General features: G+C 43.3%; 2 protein-coding genes across 2 annotated transcripts; both read left to right on the forward strand.

The window, feature by feature from the left end:
• The first annotated feature begins 989 nt into the window (after positions 1–989).
• On the forward strand, positions 990–11,853 carry mcm7 (minichromosome maintenance complex component 7). Its single transcript, XM_061835547.1, has 15 exons — positions 990–1,195; positions 2,715–2,794; positions 3,290–3,454; positions 3,529–3,653; positions 4,012–4,192; positions 4,254–4,391; positions 4,466–4,615; positions 4,729–4,843; positions 4,929–5,060; positions 5,543–5,626; positions 7,342–7,553; positions 7,625–7,890; positions 8,392–8,560; positions 10,844–10,953; positions 11,395–11,853. The coding sequence occupies exons 1-15, from the start codon at positions 1,165–1,167 to the stop codon at positions 11,615–11,617; spliced, it is 2,181 nt and encodes a 726-aa protein (XP_061691531.1). The 5' UTR covers positions 990–1,164; the 3' UTR covers positions 11,618–11,853.
• A 2,937-nt stretch (positions 11,854–14,790) lies between these two features.
• and3 (actinodin3) lies at positions 14,791–17,056 on the forward strand. Its single transcript, XM_061835612.1, has 4 exons — positions 14,791–14,806; positions 15,714–15,758; positions 15,821–15,981; positions 16,247–17,056. The coding sequence occupies exons 1-4, from the start codon at positions 14,791–14,793 to the stop codon at positions 17,054–17,056; spliced, it is 1,032 nt and encodes a 343-aa protein (XP_061691596.1).
• The last annotated feature ends 256 nt before the right edge of the window (positions 17,057–17,312 follow it).

Here is a 17,312-nt window from a genome sequence, read left to right on the forward strand (position 1 = left end):
CCTAGGGGCAGCCGCGGATGGTTCTTCGGACGGGAATTATGCGGAGACTGACGAGTGATCTCCGGCAGCGGGTCGCGAGCCGAGCTTCCAGGTGGTGGAGGCCGTTAGGCCTGGACGTCGAAGCTAGGCTAAAGGCCTCCGCCGCCATCGAAGGCGGGCCGCGAGCTCCGGCAGCCGTGGATAACACGGAGTCTGACCGAAGAACTATCCGGGGGTCTTTGTTTACATGCACTTATGTCGCGTGTAGGCCTCCGAGTAGTCGGACTCCGCGGCATTTCGCCAGAAGAGCCATCCGAATATTCAAACAGCCGCACTCACAGTCACATCTAGGTGCAATTTAGAGTGTCCATTTAATGTTGCATGTTTTTGGAATGTGGGAGGAAACCAGAGTGCCCGGAGAAAACCCACGCAGGCACGGGGAGAACATGCAAACTCCACATAGGCGGGGCCGGGATTGAACCCGGCCCTCAGAACTGTGAGGCCAACATTTTACCAGCTGACTCACTGTGCCAACCCTGTCTGTGGACTGGTTGAAAAATCTTTTCTTCATTGCAGGGTACAAAAACGTTATGTTTCAATGGATATCGTGTATTTTTTAAGTAACACTAAGTCCCATTTTTGATCTCAGAATAGGGGGCTGGTTTACTTTAAAAAAATGTGTATGGAAAGGTGCAGCGGTATCAAAATGAGTTGTCTTCCCCCTGAGATTAGTAGGGTTACATTGTTGTTGTTTGCAATCACATCTCTTTTACTGTAAACATTTGAATAACCTCTGTCATATATGACTACGACACTTCGTCGTAAACATGCAGAAACTTGATTGAAAATATACACAATAAGCATAGCAACTAAACAAAACAACCAACTTGTTTTGCGTCACTAACAATGCAGCTACAAGGAGGAAGTGGGTTAAGTCACGTGACCCTAAGTCGCCCAGCGGCTTTCCCGCCACGGTGAAGCCCCGCCTCTTCCGCTGTGAAATTGGGGAAGCTGATTGGCCGATGACTATGTCACACTCGCGCCACTTCTCCGCGCCGAGCTCGAGAGGACAACCAGATACTTTCCACACTGTGGCATTGAGAGGCAGTAAACGGCGTATTAAGGTGGAAAGTTCAGAAACGTCTCCCTGCGGGATCGTGGAACTATCTCCTCTCATCAATAGACATGGCGCGCAAAGATTATGCGGCGGAGAAAGGTAGGAGTCTCTGCAGCGGCATGGCTGCAACAGGTTGGCCTAAGTTCCGAAAACTCAATATTAGCACTCCACGACAAAATGGAGTGCCCTCAAACATTACCATGTCAACTAGTGTTTGGTTTAGTTGCGAAATGGTCGGTTCTCGTGGCTACACGTACATTTAATTAAAAAATATTGGAAAGTGGATACGTGGGTCAAAATATCAACTAATGTTTTTAGGAAGTTGTTCAAAGATCAGCGAGCACAGTCAATGAAGTGGTGCGGCTTGGGTGGTGGGGGTTGCGGCTGCTCTGTGACCCGGATGAGGCCACGCGAACAAAGGGAACAGGCGTCCAAGCGAGCACGTTTCCAGGCCATTCACTTGCGATCAACTGCCACTCGGCCCGCTTCACTTGCCTTCATTCCACCTTTCTACAATTTCGCCACGCGAGAGATGGCAAATATACATTCGCTTGTCATTTTTTGAAAATTCGTTGTTATCTATTGTCTTTTGTAAGCAAGTTGTCTGTAGTGCCTTCCTTTTCGCCACAGCAAGTGTAAAACTAGCATTTCATTACAATTTGCTAGTTTAATTCATGACGTGAAAGACCCACTTTGCAGCATGTGAACATCATTTATATACTGTATATATTAAGCATCATATATCAAGGCGAAAAACTCACTTTGAATAATTTCTGGTCAATTGTATCGTTTCCAGCCTAAACTCCCTGAATATAATAGAAACACTCCCTTTCGACTTCACTGAGATGTCTATGCTGTAATACATGTGATTTAAATGTTGTTGAAATCTTACATTAAAAAAATAAAAGTTGGTGGCTTTTTCTGGCTCGGAACTGCTCCAGCAGCACTATTTTCCCGAGCGGAGCAGCCGCGCAGGGATATTGGTGGTGAAGAGCCACCCAAGCCATGTGCTGCTTTGTTTACAAAAACATCCAGCTCAGAAACGCCAAACCTACGCTGCGCGATCCCAACTATGTCGTCAAAGTGAGGGTCTCATTTCCATGACCGGCGGCGCCGTGCTCGTTTACGGTCTCTTGTGACGCTTGACCGAAGGTTTGTTTGTACTTGCAGCGCTTTGAAGAAGTACAGGCTGTGTTTTTGCCCCCCAAAAACATGGACCCCGAAGTGAGTGTTGTGTATTGTCATCGTCATGCGGAACCAGGTTCTCAGCCTAATGGCTGTTATTAAACCTCGAAACGTGTGAGAAAAGAAAGCACGGTGACTGTGAAGCGTTTTTTATGCCGTCGGGGGTAGTTTTAAGAGGTACAAAATGCCATAGTGACTCATCGAGAAGACAGGATGCCATGTTACTCAACAAAGGGGGGGGGGCCTTGTCGTTGCAGAACAACAAATTAGCTCCCAGTGTGGCGGCCCACTGCTGCTCCTCATCAACGTCTTTAAGCCCTCAAATTTAATTTGAATCTCTGCACATTACATAAAAATGAACGTTTCGTTTAATCTCTTTGTGTGACTTCCTAAATTGGCCTGTGTGTACTGAGAACAAAATGTTCTTTTACAGATAAATGCAAGCGATTCCTGCAAGAGTTTTATTCTGAGGATGATACCGGGAAGAAGGTGTTCAAATATGGAGTGCAACTTGTGAGTACATTTAGTCATACTTTAATGGGATTGTATTGAAGATTTCTGATGGGATATTTTGAAGAAAAATGGGCAAGGGTGGTGTAGAACCTCTCCTTTGATTCTTTTTGGTACAAAATTTATGTTCTGATAAAATAGTGATAAAGTGTCTGTTAGCAAAAATCTTTTAACAGACTTGAATTTCTTTGTTTTTTTTTTTTTTTTTTTTCAATGAATGAAAGCTATTTAACAAGTTATTCCTGTTACTTTCACAGAGAAATAATATGTAATATGGACATCACCTCATGCAAAGGTTCCTGAGGAATTTTCTTTTAATAAAAAGGCTTTATTTTAAATTTGGTGTTGCCATCCAGTACTTTGAACAAAAGTTCAAATTTTATGATACCTGCTTTTTTTGGTCTGGTTGACTGAAGAATCCTGTGCTTTTAGAAAAATTTTGTGATTCTCTTTCTCTGAACATTTGCAGTTTGTCACTAATTATTTCTGTACCTCCAGGTGGCACTGGCTCACAGAGACCAAGTGTCTCTCTTTGTGGACCTGGACGATGTGGCTGAGGTGGACCCTGAGCTGGTGGAGAGTGTCTGTGAAAATGCCAAGCGCTACACAGGCCTCTTTGCTGACGCTGTGCACGAGCTGCTGCCAGAGTACAAAGAACAAGACGTAAGCGCAACCAGCAGAGCACGTTTGGCACTAGTGTCATCAAAGGCTGCATACTAATAAATTACCTTCTCCAGATTGTGGCCAAGGACTCTCTGGATGTGTACATTGAGCACCGACTAATGATGGAACAGAGATCACGTGACCCTGCGGACACACGTGATGCTCGAAACCAGTACCCAGCGGAGCTCATGAGGAGATTGTAGGTTTCAGAGTTAATGCAGTTGAATTTCTAAAGTATAAGATGATAACATGTGGGTCAGTGAGTCAAAAAATCCAATGCTAGATGAGAATAGCAGTTTGCCTCGCAAGCTTCACTTATTATGATCACTACTAGTCTTAAGATTCATACTAGCAGCATCTTGGGACTGGCGCGAAGGAACGAAAGCTGGAAAAGTACCAGGACATTTTACCTCCCAAACATCGTAGATTTCTAAAGTACATTAAGAGATTGTTGAATTTTAAAGGTTCATCGTGTAAAGTTGTTTCACAGTCAACCTTTTTTTGAAATATTGAAGTGAAAGTAAATAATTGTTTTGCATTAATGGTTCTGTCCACAGTGAGCTCTACTTCAAGCCCCCCAGCACAGCAAAGCCCAGAGTAGTGCGTGACGTGCGGGCTGACAGCATTGGGCATCTGGTGACCGTCCGGGGTATCGTGACCCGTGCTACTGAGGTCAAGCCCATGATGGCGGTGGCCACTTATACGTGTGACCTGTGCGGTGCCGAGACATACCAACCGGTAAGATCCGCTCCTGATGGATTTTTTTAACCTGGACTAAGGCACCTCACCTCTCTTCCAGATCCAATCGTCATCCTTCATGCCCCTTGTCATGTGTCCCAGCGAGGAGTGCATCACAAACAAATCTGGAGGTCGTCTCTACCTGCAGACCAGAGGCTCCAAGTTTGTTAAGTTCCAGGAGCTTCGGATTCAGGAGCATGTAAGATCATCCCAGACTGTCTTAAATGTGACGTCCACTTTGTCTCACCTACTATTTCCACTTTCTGTCTACAGAGTGATCAGGTACCTGTTGGGAACATCCCGAGAAGTATGACTGTGTACGCACGTGGTGAAAACACACGGCTCGCCCAACCAGGTGACCACGTGGCCATCACGGGAATCTTCCTGCCACTTCTGCGCACTGGTTTCAGACAGGCTACACAGGTAAAGTGGAGACATCTTACTAAGATTAATTTATCTATTTTGGATGGTGTTGATCAAAAGAATTAACTTTTGACTGATGTTTAATTCCTGTCAAATACAAATTTTGTCTCCAGGGTCTTCTTTCCGAGACTTTCATGGAAGCTCACTCCATTACACTCATGAACAAGACTGAAGATGATGAGCTAGGAAAAGAGGAGCTGACTGGGGAAGAGCTGCGCAGCATCAACGGTACAATTGTTGCGTCCACAGTGTGATGTGATGCGTTGTGTGAAAGGCAACTGAACATGATGTATTTTGTTATTTTTATTTGTAGAGGAAGGGTTCTATGAGAAACTGTCTGGATCAATTGCCCCTGAGATTTACGGCCATGAGGATGTGAAGAAGGCTCTGCTCTTGCTGTTGGTTGGTGGTGTGGAACAAGCTCCCAAAGGCATGAAGATCAGAGGTGATTGCTCACTCAGCTTTAGGTCATGTTTATGCTAACATGGGATTTCTATGTTTAAAAAAAAAAAAAAAAAGTTTCGGTAAAGGCAGCAGTGGATGAGTCTCAGTTTGGTGCCGGGTCTCCCCTCTCTTCTTGAGTTGATTTAATTTGCATTTATCTTTAATAGCTGCTTCTTTTGTCTGAGCAGTATATTTTAAATTTTATCATGTTTTTATTTTTCTGTTTAACTGCGGTCTTCATGTATAAACTGCATGTTATAGTGGCTTTTTGAGTTTTTCATTTTTGGCGTCCAGTCTCCTTTTTAGACTTTCAGTGTTACATGAGCATATATTTGATCCAAAGGATTGGCATTTCCCCCCAACTTTGTTTTAGACCATTTTAATCATTTCTAGTTATGCCTCAATTTTCTTTAAGACTGGAAACTACTTATATTTCATGGTATAATGACATAGTCTGACGCTCGTCTTGGAATATCCACTTAGGTAACATCAACATCTGCTTAATGGGAGATCCTGGAGTAGCCAAGTCCCAGCTCTTGTCTTACATCGACCGCTTGGCCCCTCGCAGTGAGTATATGACACAATTGAAGTTATTTGGGTTTAAGTATTTATAATATCTATATCAGGGCTGAACGTTTTCCAGAAATAATCAGATTTGCAATTTTTATTTCTCACCTCCCACCCCCTTTGTCAACAGTGCAATGTGAACAATGAGGATTTTTTTTTTTTAAATTTCTTCACCAAAGGTCCTTCACTGTTTTTCAACAAACAAGAAATAAATCAAGATGTAATTCAATCAACAAAAACAGATTCTATGTAAATTAACCAATTAAACACCGGTAGTTCCATCCATCCATTTTCTGGGCCACTTATCCTCACTAGAGAGTTCTGGAGCCTCTCCTCGTGTCATTGGGCAGGAGGCGGGGTACACCCTGAACTGGTTACCAGCCAATCACAGGGCACACAGAGACAGACGACTGTTGCACTTACAATCACACCTACGTGCAATCCAATGTGTGAGGAAACACAAATGGGCGGGGCCAGAATTTGGACCCAAGTTCTCAGAACTATGAGGCCAACTATCTAACCAGTTGTGCCACCGTGTGTGTGTGTGTGTGTGTGTGGTGTGTGTGTGTGTGTGTGTGTGTGTGTGTGTGTGTGTGTGTGTGTGTGTGTGTGTGTGTGTGTTTCTTTCGGCTTGTCCCTTTCGGGGTCGCCACAGCGTGTCATCTCAGATGAACGCATATACAGGTTTGGCACAATTTTTACGCCGGATGCCCTTCCTGACGCAACCCTTCTCAGGGAGTGGAGGCCCCAGTGGGATACAAACCCACAACCCCTGGTTTACCAAACCAGTGCTCTAACCACTGAGCGACAGGGCCTCAGTTGTGCCACCGTGCCGCCTCAAAATTACCAATGCACACTGTGTGTGTGTGTGTGTGTGTGTGTGTGTGTGTGTGTGTGTGTGTGTGTGTGGTGTGTGTGTGTGTGTGTGTGTGTAATTTAGTTGTAATCTAATTCAATCTCTTGGGGGGGGGGGGGGTTTGGGAACCAATGAAAGGTGAGCAAGAGTAGCACCACGACACAGTAATGGGCAAAATGATACAGTTGAGTTTTACGTAGTTCTCAATGAGAACTTTACAGAAACCTCTTTTTGTATGGCTAGACCTCACATCAATTCAAACCTTTTAATTTTTTATTTATTTATTTTTTTGAAACACTTAATACACTGTTATAACAGCTAAAATGTATGCATGATGGCATTCTGCACTGGTTATTCATTTTGCTTGTCAGTGCTGCAATCTATACTTATACTAGTGGGCATCACATCTTTTTTTTTTTTTAAATACATTATTGCTGGAGGTATTTCCACTTGGTGTTTTGAATTACTGTGTTCATAAAGTATACTTTCAAGACATTGTTTGCCAATCCTAGTTGGCTTGTCCTTTGGTTATTTGCAGTTGAAGCATTCTCCATTGGTATTTTAGCCATGCAACAATCGGACATGATAAAGGTTTATAGTGTCACCCTGTGAGGCAGCACAACAAGCGACCCAGGTTCTGTGTAATACCTGACGTTTTACCACCCAAATACATCCACACAAATAACTTGCCACTGTTTGATTGACAACTGGGTATAGTGCTGTCATCTTCCCGCCATTGCCCCACCCCTACAAACTGCGCCCTTAGTAATTAGTAAACTGCACTTTGTCCTATTCCAAATGCAATCAATTGTATCTTTTTTCTATATTAACCTTTTCTTCCTCTCTTTGTCATCTTAAGGCCAGTACACAACAGGGCGAGGCTCATCAGGTGTGGGCTTGACCGCAGCTGTAATGCGAGACCCCCTAACTGGTGAGATGACCCTGGAGGGTGGCGCCCTCGTGCTCGCTGATCTGGGCGTTTGTTGCATCGACGAGTTTGATAAGATGGCTGATGCAGACCGCACAGCCATCCATGAAGTGATGGAGCAACAGACCATCTCCATTGCCAAGGTAAACTTTTCTTATTTTATTAATTTACTTTGATATTTTTGAGAAGTCCTAACTCCCGACCAACAAAACAGGCTGGCATCATGACCTCCTTGAACGCCCGCTGCTCCATCCTGGCCGCCGCCAACCCGGCGTACGGCCGCTACAACCCCAAGAAGAGCATCGAGCAGAACATCCAGCTGCCAGCCGCGTTGCTTTCACGATTTGACCTGCTCTGGCTCATCCAGGACAAGCCGGACGCCGACGCCGACCTACGTCTGGCCCAGCACATCACATACGTCCACCAGCACTGTCGCCAGCCCCCAACACACTACACCCCCATCGACATGAAGCTCATGAGGTGTGTTGGCACCTGTGGGGTTGTTCATCGCATGTTGATGTGCAACATAAAGTATGTTTCCCAAAAACTTACTCAACTTTTTTTTTTTAATTTTATTATTTTTTTTTTTTAGGGTGGGTCAAAAACCAATATTCCATTTTTTTTACTCTGGAAATAATAGCACCACCCATCAGTCTTGGTGGTTTTGGGTCACAATTCAATCTTTTTTTTTTTTTTTTTTTTTTTTTTTTTTTTTTTTAGTAGCACCAGTATCTCCTGTTTTGGGAGAAGTTGCGCACCATTTTTTGAGGGAGGGGGAAGTAATCTAACCCTCCATGCATTTTTTTTTTCCAATGTATCTGAAAAAACAGCTCCATTTTTATTTTAGTGGAAAATTTCTTAAGGCAAAAGCCATTAAAATATGAAGGTGTACACATGTAGTAATATAAGATTTGTGCAAGTATGTTTCTTGAGGTGCAACTTGTATGTAATCTGTCTCTACCTAATGTGGAATCCCCACAGACGTTATATTGGCGCGTGCAAGAAGAAGCAGCCCGTTGTGCCCGAATCGCTCGCAGACTACATTACTGCTGCCTATGTGGAGATGAGGAAAGAGGCCCGGGTCAGCAAGGACACCACTTTCACCTCGGCCCGAACCCTCCTCTCCATCCTCCGCCTCGCTACTGCATTGGTGAGAGCTGTTGGCATATTAATGTGTCAAAGAAGCCCTTTTCTTCCCCCTCTACCTGATATGGTCCCAATATACATTGAGGTCATGATTACATAGTAGGTAACTGTTTTTAAGTTGTTTCAGTGATGCCTTGAGTTGTCTCGTGTCGATATTTGGTGCTATTTGACAGTTCTTCAGTTGGTTTCATCAGTGGTTCAGTGTGAGCTAAAGTGCTTACAGTGCAGGTAGTGATTAAAAAGCCAATCTACTGCACCGTGAGCACTTCATTCTTACGCTGGACCCAAAAAAAAAACCCCAGAAAATACAGAAATGTAATACAAATCCCAGTCAAAATGCACTAAGTTGTTTATGGTTAACAGTTTGCCTGTGACTGCGAAAAGTGCTGTTTGTGCAGGTAGTGTCATCCACCTACTGCAAAACCAGCACTTCCTGCAGACGCCTGGCGGTGTGCTACGTGTGTCTATGTCCACCAGGTGTCAATCTTACCACATTGCCCAAGATGAACTTCAGCGGTGATCAGCGCATGTTCAGCTTTGCTGGGTAGGCAGTCAGCCCGTGTGCCCGCTGTGCAAACCCATGCAAAACTGAGCGTGCTCTGAAATGACATCATCGCGACACCCTCTTTGGTCCACTCGGAGCCGCAGAGAGATTAGCTGGTGTTGAGAGGCGGAGACTTGGGCAATTGCCGGCCGTCCCAGAGGGCATTGCACTTGTCTCGGTCTGACAGTGCCGGCGCAGCGCTGCCGACGCCAAATCACGAAAAGGTTATGTCCGGTATTGTTCCGATTTTCAAAATAGTTAGAAATGTCAAGTTTGTTTGTTCCCGTCTCAAACTGTTGCCATCAATCATCTTACTGCACAACTACAAGCAATGGTTTAAGTAACTTTCATTTTAGACAGAAGTTTGCATTATATTGTGTGCCTCTTTAGACATTTACACAAATATAAAACTAAATCAACCAACGTTAGACATACTGTATATGTACAGATGGTTACAGTAGACAAGGATTGTACTCTAATATTAATGCTTTAATATTAGTTTGAAAAAAATGTAGAACTTTATTTTCGATAATCTCATCTGCCTCTGAGAAGCCCTGCTCTAATTTGCTGACAAATTTCAGTTACAAATGGCTATCATTATGAGCTTTTAGAGTTGTATGAAGTGCTTGTTCCCTTTTTTTTTCTCAAAGATTGCAGAAACTTGTTAACAAAGTTGATGTTCGACAATATAGCTACAACAAAGAATTTCATCTTTAAATTAATGAAGGCAAATTCAATCACATTTTTTTCTGTCACCTGTTTTGTGTAGGGTGGACTTTTTGTTGGCTGCGAAGTGATTATTTTAAGCTTGGCAGATAACGGCACATAAAAGTGTTCTTTTTCATAGAATGTAAGGTAAACTGATTCAATGTGGGCCCTGGCGGTTGTTGTAATTCGGTTTCAGTCACTCAAAAAATGTTCCACGTGACTTCTCCAAAATAGGTTGCGGAAGCAATACTAAATTACTGTAGATATAATTAGAAATAGTGGGAAAATGCAGCTCGATCTATCAGTAAAAGCAATTTCTTATAAAAATGGCAAATACAAAGAGAAAATTAACACACTCTGCATTAGTACTACTATAACAGGTACAATTTGTCCAAAAAGTTACTTTCATAAATATTGCTCCTTGCAATATATTGATCACTTTAGTTTAAAAGTTGGTCCTGCCTTTGCCGACATATGTCAAAGGAATGAGAGCTCAACGCCGCTGCAATTATTTCAACACGAGATTGGTGAGTCCCAACCGGTGTGCTGTCAGCCCTCTTCACGTGTGCCAAAGGGAATAAATAAATTCCTCAAAAAATTACTGACAAGCAATAATGTAGCATTATTCATCTATTTATGCCAGTGAGGCATAGTGGCAGACAGAACAAAGAATTCCTCTTATTAGATGGGAGGGCGCACATACTGAAATGAAAGTATCCACTTTTTGTGACATTTGTTGGTGTGCTGTGAGTTGTCAATTGTAAAACGTGTGCCTTGGCGCCATAAATGTTAGTAATGCACTAGATAATTGTGCCAAAAGCACTTGGATCCTATCAGCAGAATCTTGGCTTTCCAACCGGTGTAATTTCAGTGCCACAAAGACTAAAACCCACATGTTGTGTTCATCCTATATTGAAGGTGACTTTGGTCATTTTATACTGCGGTCAGTTTCTTTACCATTTTGCAGTTTTAGAATTTTCTTTGCAATAAAATCCAATGTTTTTATTTTAAAATCCTAACATCTCCCCTGTTCAGGCTCGCCTCCGCTTAATGGACAGCGTTGAGAAAGAGGACGTCAACGAGGCCATGAGGCTGATGGAGATGTCCAAGGATTCACTGCAAACTGACAAATCCAACAATGCAAGGTTTGACACCAACGCCTGCCCCACTTTGAACAAATGCAGACATCCCAGTGCCCGTGTGGGTCTTCTGACCCACAAAAAGAAGAAAAGCTCATTTACAACATTCTCACATACCAGTTAGAGAAGCTGCACGTCTCAGGGGGGAACTGTAAAGTTGTTTTATAGAGGGAGCAGCATGTTCATGTGTAGTGTAAATTAAATGTCTCACCCTCTATTTAGTACTTTAAGGTAGAACAAGCACAGCATCCAGAGAAGTCTTTGTTTTCCGCTGGTCTTTTAGGGCATTTCATTTCCTGGGGATTTTTTTAAAAAGTAAGAGAGAGGTTTCAAATGCAAAAAGTTGGAAAATGTCAAATTGAGTTTGCAGGAATTCTTTGTGCATTTTCAGGTCATCCTAGTCTGTTCCCTTTAAATGTAAAGTAAGTTTCGGTCTTTCTTCCTCAGGGCTCAGCGTCCTGCCGACGTAATCTTCTCCCTGGTGCGCGAGCTGGCTACAGAGGGCGTGGCGGGCCGCGGCGCCGCTCGCACAGTGCGCATGTCGGAGGCTGAGCAGCGGTGCTTCTCGCGGGGCTTCACCCCAGCCATGTTCCAGGAGGCCCTGGAGGAGTACGAGGAGCTCAACGTGTGGCAGATCAACCAGGCTCGCACCCGCATTACCTTCGTCTGAGAGGGGGAGAGGAGGACTTTGATTTGCACCAATGCTTATTTTCCTTTCCTGCAACTGTTTGTTCGCTTTTTCAGAATCACACAGATAAAAGTCAGAATTTACTTGTTTGCTTGATCCACATTCCAACACTGCTGAACATTTCTGTATATTGTTTATACAATGTAATGCAATGTTAACTTTGATTCTTTTGTTGTGATGCATACCTATAATAAATGTATTATTCGCGTGCTGTTTCACTTTGAGTGCAAATGGGGAAACTGTTCACATCGAGTTTGCTTTCATGTAACATTCAATACTACTGTTAGTTATGTTACAGACTTTGCTTCAAATACACTCATTAATAATGTACTTTTTTTTTGCCTCACAGTCAGAACCTTCCACTGTACACTTTTAAGCATTCACCCATTCGCTGTACCAATTTATTCTCACTAGAGTTGTGGGTATTCTGGAGCCTATCCCTGGGCTGGTTGAAAGCCAATCACAGGGCACATATTCATACCTACGAGCATTTCAGTGTCTTCAATTAACTCACCATGCATGTTTTTGTGATGTGGGAGGAATCCAGAGTACTCGCTCAGATAAAACCCACACCTGTCCCAGCTGTATTAGGGTTGGAGACAACCTGAACTGGTCGCTAGCCAATCGCAGGGTGCATAAGAGACAGACAACAGTCTCACTAACGGTAATTTAAAGTCTCCAAATAATGCGTGATTTAGGGATTTTTAAGGTGTGGCTGGAGAAAACCCACACAGGGACAGGGGGAACATGCAAACTGCACATATGTGAGGGGTGGGATTTGAAACCCGGACCTAACAACTGTTGAGGCTGATGTGCCAGCTCACCACCAATCAAGAAAGGGAAAATAAATAGGTGACACCATGACTAAAAACCATTAAATATTATGTTATATATTCAATCTTTTATTTGTATCCATCCATTTATTTGCCGCTTATCCTCACGAGGGTCGTGGGGAGTGCTGGAGCCTATCCCACCAACGGGCAGGTTCGGGGGACACCCTGAACTGGTTGCCAGGCAATCACAGCGCACATAGAGACAAACAGTCACACTCACAATCACGCCTCTGGGCAATTTAGAGTGTCCAATTAATCTTGCATGTTTTTGGGATGTGGGAGGAAACCAGAGTACCCAGAGAAAACCCACACAGGCACGGGGAGAACATGCAAACTCCACACAGATCGGTCCAGGATTGAACCCGGGACCTCAGAACTGTGAGGTCAACGCTTTACCAGCTGATCCACCGTGCCGCCTCTTTTGTTTTTAACTGTTACAAAAATATCTGGTGGTGAGTTTTGTATTTTTTTACCTCCCAAGTACAGTATTTTGACCTCCCAATGAAGAGTTTCACTTCCTACCACAGTCAAGAGACATGCATGTCAAGATTTGTTTTAGGCCAAATTCAGCTACTGAGCTCGAGAGTGAGTGAGTGAGTGAGTGAGTGAGTGAGTGAGTGAGTGAGTGAGTGAGTGAGTGAGTGAGTGAGTGAGTGAGTGAGTGAGTGAGTGAGTGAGTGAGTGAGTGAGTGAGTGAGTGAGTGAGTGAGTAATAGTTCTGAATAACTCTTTCATAATGGAGTGAAAGATTTTACACACCATTGCACTAAACATTTTTTTTTAAAACCCAGTTTGTTTCTTTTCTTTCAGGCAACCTAGAGTAGATGTCCTATACCAGGGTTCAAACTCTGCAACTGAAGGTGACGACAGTACATAAACTGTGGATCATCAAAATCAGTATCATAACTCAGATTTGGTAAAATGCCAATGTCTGAACCAAGCCACCATTTTTGTCCAACTAAGCACTCAGCATACATAATCATTGCCATATTTCACCAAGATACAAACATGTTTGCGACAATAGTGGTCTGAGTGCAAAACCGTCGTCAAGGACAATAAATGATATTTACATTTTCCTTTTGTGGAGCTGTGGTTGTTGTAAAAGTGTTTCATAAATAAAGGTAAGTTGAGTTGAAACAGGAAGGATGCAATAATGGACTGCTGCCTTGATGTCAAAACTGGAACTAAATCGTGAATTAGTCCAGCATTCTTCTATATATGATATACATAGTATATGATATTACATAAGATATATGTCATTTTTTAATTAATTTTTGCACATTTCTCAGTAGCTTCTATGACATGAACATGCATATAACCTCAGAACTGTGACACAAAGTTGGGATTATTAGAAAACAAACAGACAAAACGTTTTACTCAATAGTGTTCTGTTTCTCCAATTCTAAGGTCTTTACACAAGCTTACAGTCAGCTTTTTGCATTGATTTTAACGTTCTGCTACTGGTCCCCAAATTGCTAAATGGTTTAGAATACATGACAGAATTGTTCTTGGAATATAAACCTAGTGGGGCTCTGACATTGACAGATTCGGGTTGAATAATGGAGCGCAACCAGAGTCCAAAGCAAACATGGTGAAGCAAACATCCTGAAGCAGCATTTAGCGATTATGCTGCACACAAATGGAAAAAGTTGTCAACAGAAGTGACAACAGACCCAAGTGTGAATGTTTAAAGCACATTAAGTTACGTTCTGTACCTTGCTCTATAAATAAATTTGCTTTGCCTTGCTAAATCCAAGCATATCTCACATCTAGGATTATGTAATGAAGGATTAGAAGTAAAGTTCACATGCAGTAATAGAAAAGAAGCCCAGTCGGACAGGCAGATGTTGCCATATGTCTAAGAACTAATAAGCCCCTTTTTTTCTGGGAACAGACTCTCGTCGTCCATAAAGTTTAAAGTAGCGTGAGGTCGTCATCTTTGATTTTTGTTTTTTCTTTCGAGTCGGCAGCATTTTCCTCCCCAGTTGCACTTTTCTCAGTAGGGGTCTCAGATTTAATGGCCTCCTTTCCATCCCGGTCCTGCTTTACTGGCAGCTTTCTGTTTTTAATTGTCGCCAAAGGCTCCAAGCGTAAAAGTGTATGAAGCAAAAGGGAGCTGGGCTTCAGGATTTGCCCCCACCACGTGGGAGCCGGCATCACTATTTAACCTGCTTGGGATCCGCAAGCGCTATGAGGACAGCTTGCTGACACCGGTGAGTACTTTTCAACATTTGCTGGACTTGATGTCATTAACCAACATGTGCATTATTATGTTTATACTTGTAGTTATACACCACTTTGTACAAATGACAATATAAAAACATGGAGCATTGGAAAGGTAGTTTATTGAACTTCAAGAGATACGTTATATTTTTAAACAGCGTATTAACATACATTATTTTTTTAAAGACTGTAAAAGGATGCTGTTCATTCAATTATGATTTTCTGAAAGTAACATTTAATTTCAAGTAGAACAGGAATTACAAAATAATTTTGAAATATAAACTTATCTTTATATAATTGTAATTTACATTATTCAAAGAAATTACATTATTGGACATTAAAACTTATACTGTATATTATTTAAAGGGTAAGGACATCTATTATTTTTTTTCAAACAAAAGAAAGTTGCCGTTCATTTACCAACATGATTTAAAAATATGAATATCATTTGAAAGTATAAATTGATGTTGATCATCTGCCATTATTTGGATTATATTTTTTAAGAAAAGGCAATGTTATTAATCAATAAGTTTTTTTTTCAAATTAAATTAGCTTTTTTTTTTTTTACCTTCAAAACAATGAATTTCTTTCATTAAACTTCCAAAATTATAAAAATTAAACTATAAAGCTAACAATTTTTGACTGACTAATACCCCAGCCAATGCCGTGATTAATAGCAAAAGATTTCACGTAAATATAACAAGAAAAGAAACGCAGTGGGCGTCTAGTTAGCACATCTGATGACGTGGGGATCAAACCCGCCTGTGTGGAGTTTGCATGTCAAAATCAGCGAGGATAGGCTCTATCACATCTGTATCCGTTGTGAGGATAAGTGGCGTGGAAAATGGATGGATAATTAATTCTACTTGTTTCCAGGGTTCCAGATGATTTCATCATTTTGTTTATTGGGGGCACTCATTTGTTTAACATGGCTTCCTGGTACGTTCTGATCATTTCGTTAGCATTAAAAAAGGAAAAATAAAAACAATTCTGAATGTGAGATGTTTTGTTCCCTCTTGCAGGCTTGCTGGAGACCAAATCATTGCTGAGCACCATCCAGCAAGAAGGTACGACGACATCATTACTGGGTCACAACTTCCTCCAATCTTCTTCCTCGCTCTCTGAACAGGGATGGTTCCCGTCGGTGAGGTCAGCGTCGACCCGCAGAGGGCCAATGACTTCCTGAGCCGCTCCAGGCCCAGGAGGAACGTGGACCCCAAATGGTACCGAGGCAACCCGGACTTCCAGGCCTACTACCGCTACTACAGCAGTATCGGCCACACCGAGGGGGTAAAAAGCGTACACACACGCAGCAATAATGCGAATATCGGAGCATGTCTAAAAACAAAGGAAAAGGGATAAAAGAAGGGAGGTCCAATTAGCTTCAGGATCTCATTTGTACTGAGTAATATAACTCGCGTTTTCCCTCTACCTCTAGAATGGTGAAAAAGGTTTTAGTAACGGGGTTGTGCATATGTTGAGAAACATCAAATGATAATGTTTGAACCGTTGCATCACCAAAATGCAGAGTGACAATAAATTGTGTGTCTCTTAGCTGTATGAGATCGACAAACTGCGGATGTTGTACCAGCAGATGAGGTACTTAGAGCACATCTACGGCCCCAACGCCTCCTACTTCCAGAACAAGCTGGGGGCCCCTCAGATTACGTGTGACCCCACCACAGACAAGAAGTGCAAGGTGTTGGTCCCCGTGCCCCCGCCCATGAAAGGCGTCCCCGCTCCCCCGCCCATGAAAGGCGTCCCCAAGGCCACCGAGCCACCCGTCACCGCGCCTCCTCCCGTTCTTCGCGCCCCCGCCATCTCCCAGGCAGATGTGCTCTACCTGTGCAACAGTAAGGACCCGCTGTGCAAGCCTCACATCGTGTATCTGCCCACCGGCGCCGTGCCCGTCCTCTGTGACCCCCGCTACCACCCGCACTGCATGCCTCAGCCTGCCCCAGCCTCCCTGCCCCAACCACAGCAGCCGCCCCCGAAAAAGTTTGTGCCGCCGCCCATCTTGGTAAAAAAATCTCCACCGCCGGCGCCTGTCCACACATTCAAGGGCATGGAGTACGACTGCGACCCATACTGGGACCCCGACTGCCTTATCGACCACCCACCTAGACCCCTCAAGGGGAAAGTTATGGGACCTCCGCCGCCCCCACCTGAAGAAGAGAAACAGCAACCTGTGGAAGAGCCTGCACCTCCTCCCCCACCCATCCAGAAGAAGGGCCTCCCCTTCCCCTACTACCACCCCGCCATGCCTATGCCTTACGACCCCCGCGATGAGCTCTACGACCCCGCCCGCTTCCAGTATCCTCAACCAGAAGCAACTGCAGACAAGCCTGAAGACGAAACCCAATAGGGTGTCCACCTTTGAAACTTTAGGGCAGCGATTCACAACTGCTTTGTCAAAGGTGTTACACTTGATCGACCCAAAAATGATAAGTTATTTACGACAAAAATATATCTTTGTTCATCTAGCTCTTCCAGTCATGTTTCGTGACGATCAGATACTAATAAATGGTCCTCCACGGGTTGGCAGAAGGTCCAATAAACCTGGAACAGAATAATACGTTTGCATTCAATGAAAGAGGTCCAGATTTCACACCAACGTTTCA

Source organism: Syngnathoides biaculeatus, chromosome 11, assembly GCF_019802595.1.
Source record: "Syngnathoides biaculeatus isolate LvHL_M chromosome 11, ASM1980259v1, whole genome shotgun sequence".
In the NCBI taxonomy this organism is placed as follows: Eukaryota; Metazoa; Chordata; class Actinopteri; order Syngnathiformes; family Syngnathidae; genus Syngnathoides; species Syngnathoides biaculeatus.

Bases quoted from the DNA above. Each gene is read 5' to 3' on its own strand.
- and3 (XM_061835612.1), top strand. The intron at 15,759-15,820 runs GTACGACGACAT...CTCTCTGAACAG, and splicing joins GAGCACCATCCAGCAAGAAG to GGATGGTTCCCGTCGGTGAG. The intron at 15,982-16,246 runs GTAAAAAGCGTA...TGTGTCTCTTAG, and splicing joins GTATCGGCCACACCGAGGGG to CTGTATGAGATCGACAAACT.
- mcm7 (XM_061835547.1), top strand. From the start codon at position 1,165: ATGGCGCGCAAAGATTATGCGGCGGAGAAAG. The intron at 1,196-2,714 runs GTAGGAGTCTCT...GTTCTTTTACAG, and splicing joins AGATTATGCGGCGGAGAAAG to ATAAATGCAAGCGATTCCTG. The intron at 4,392-4,465 runs GTAAGATCATCC...TTCTGTCTACAG, and splicing joins AGCTTCGGATTCAGGAGCAT to AGTGATCAGGTACCTGTTGG.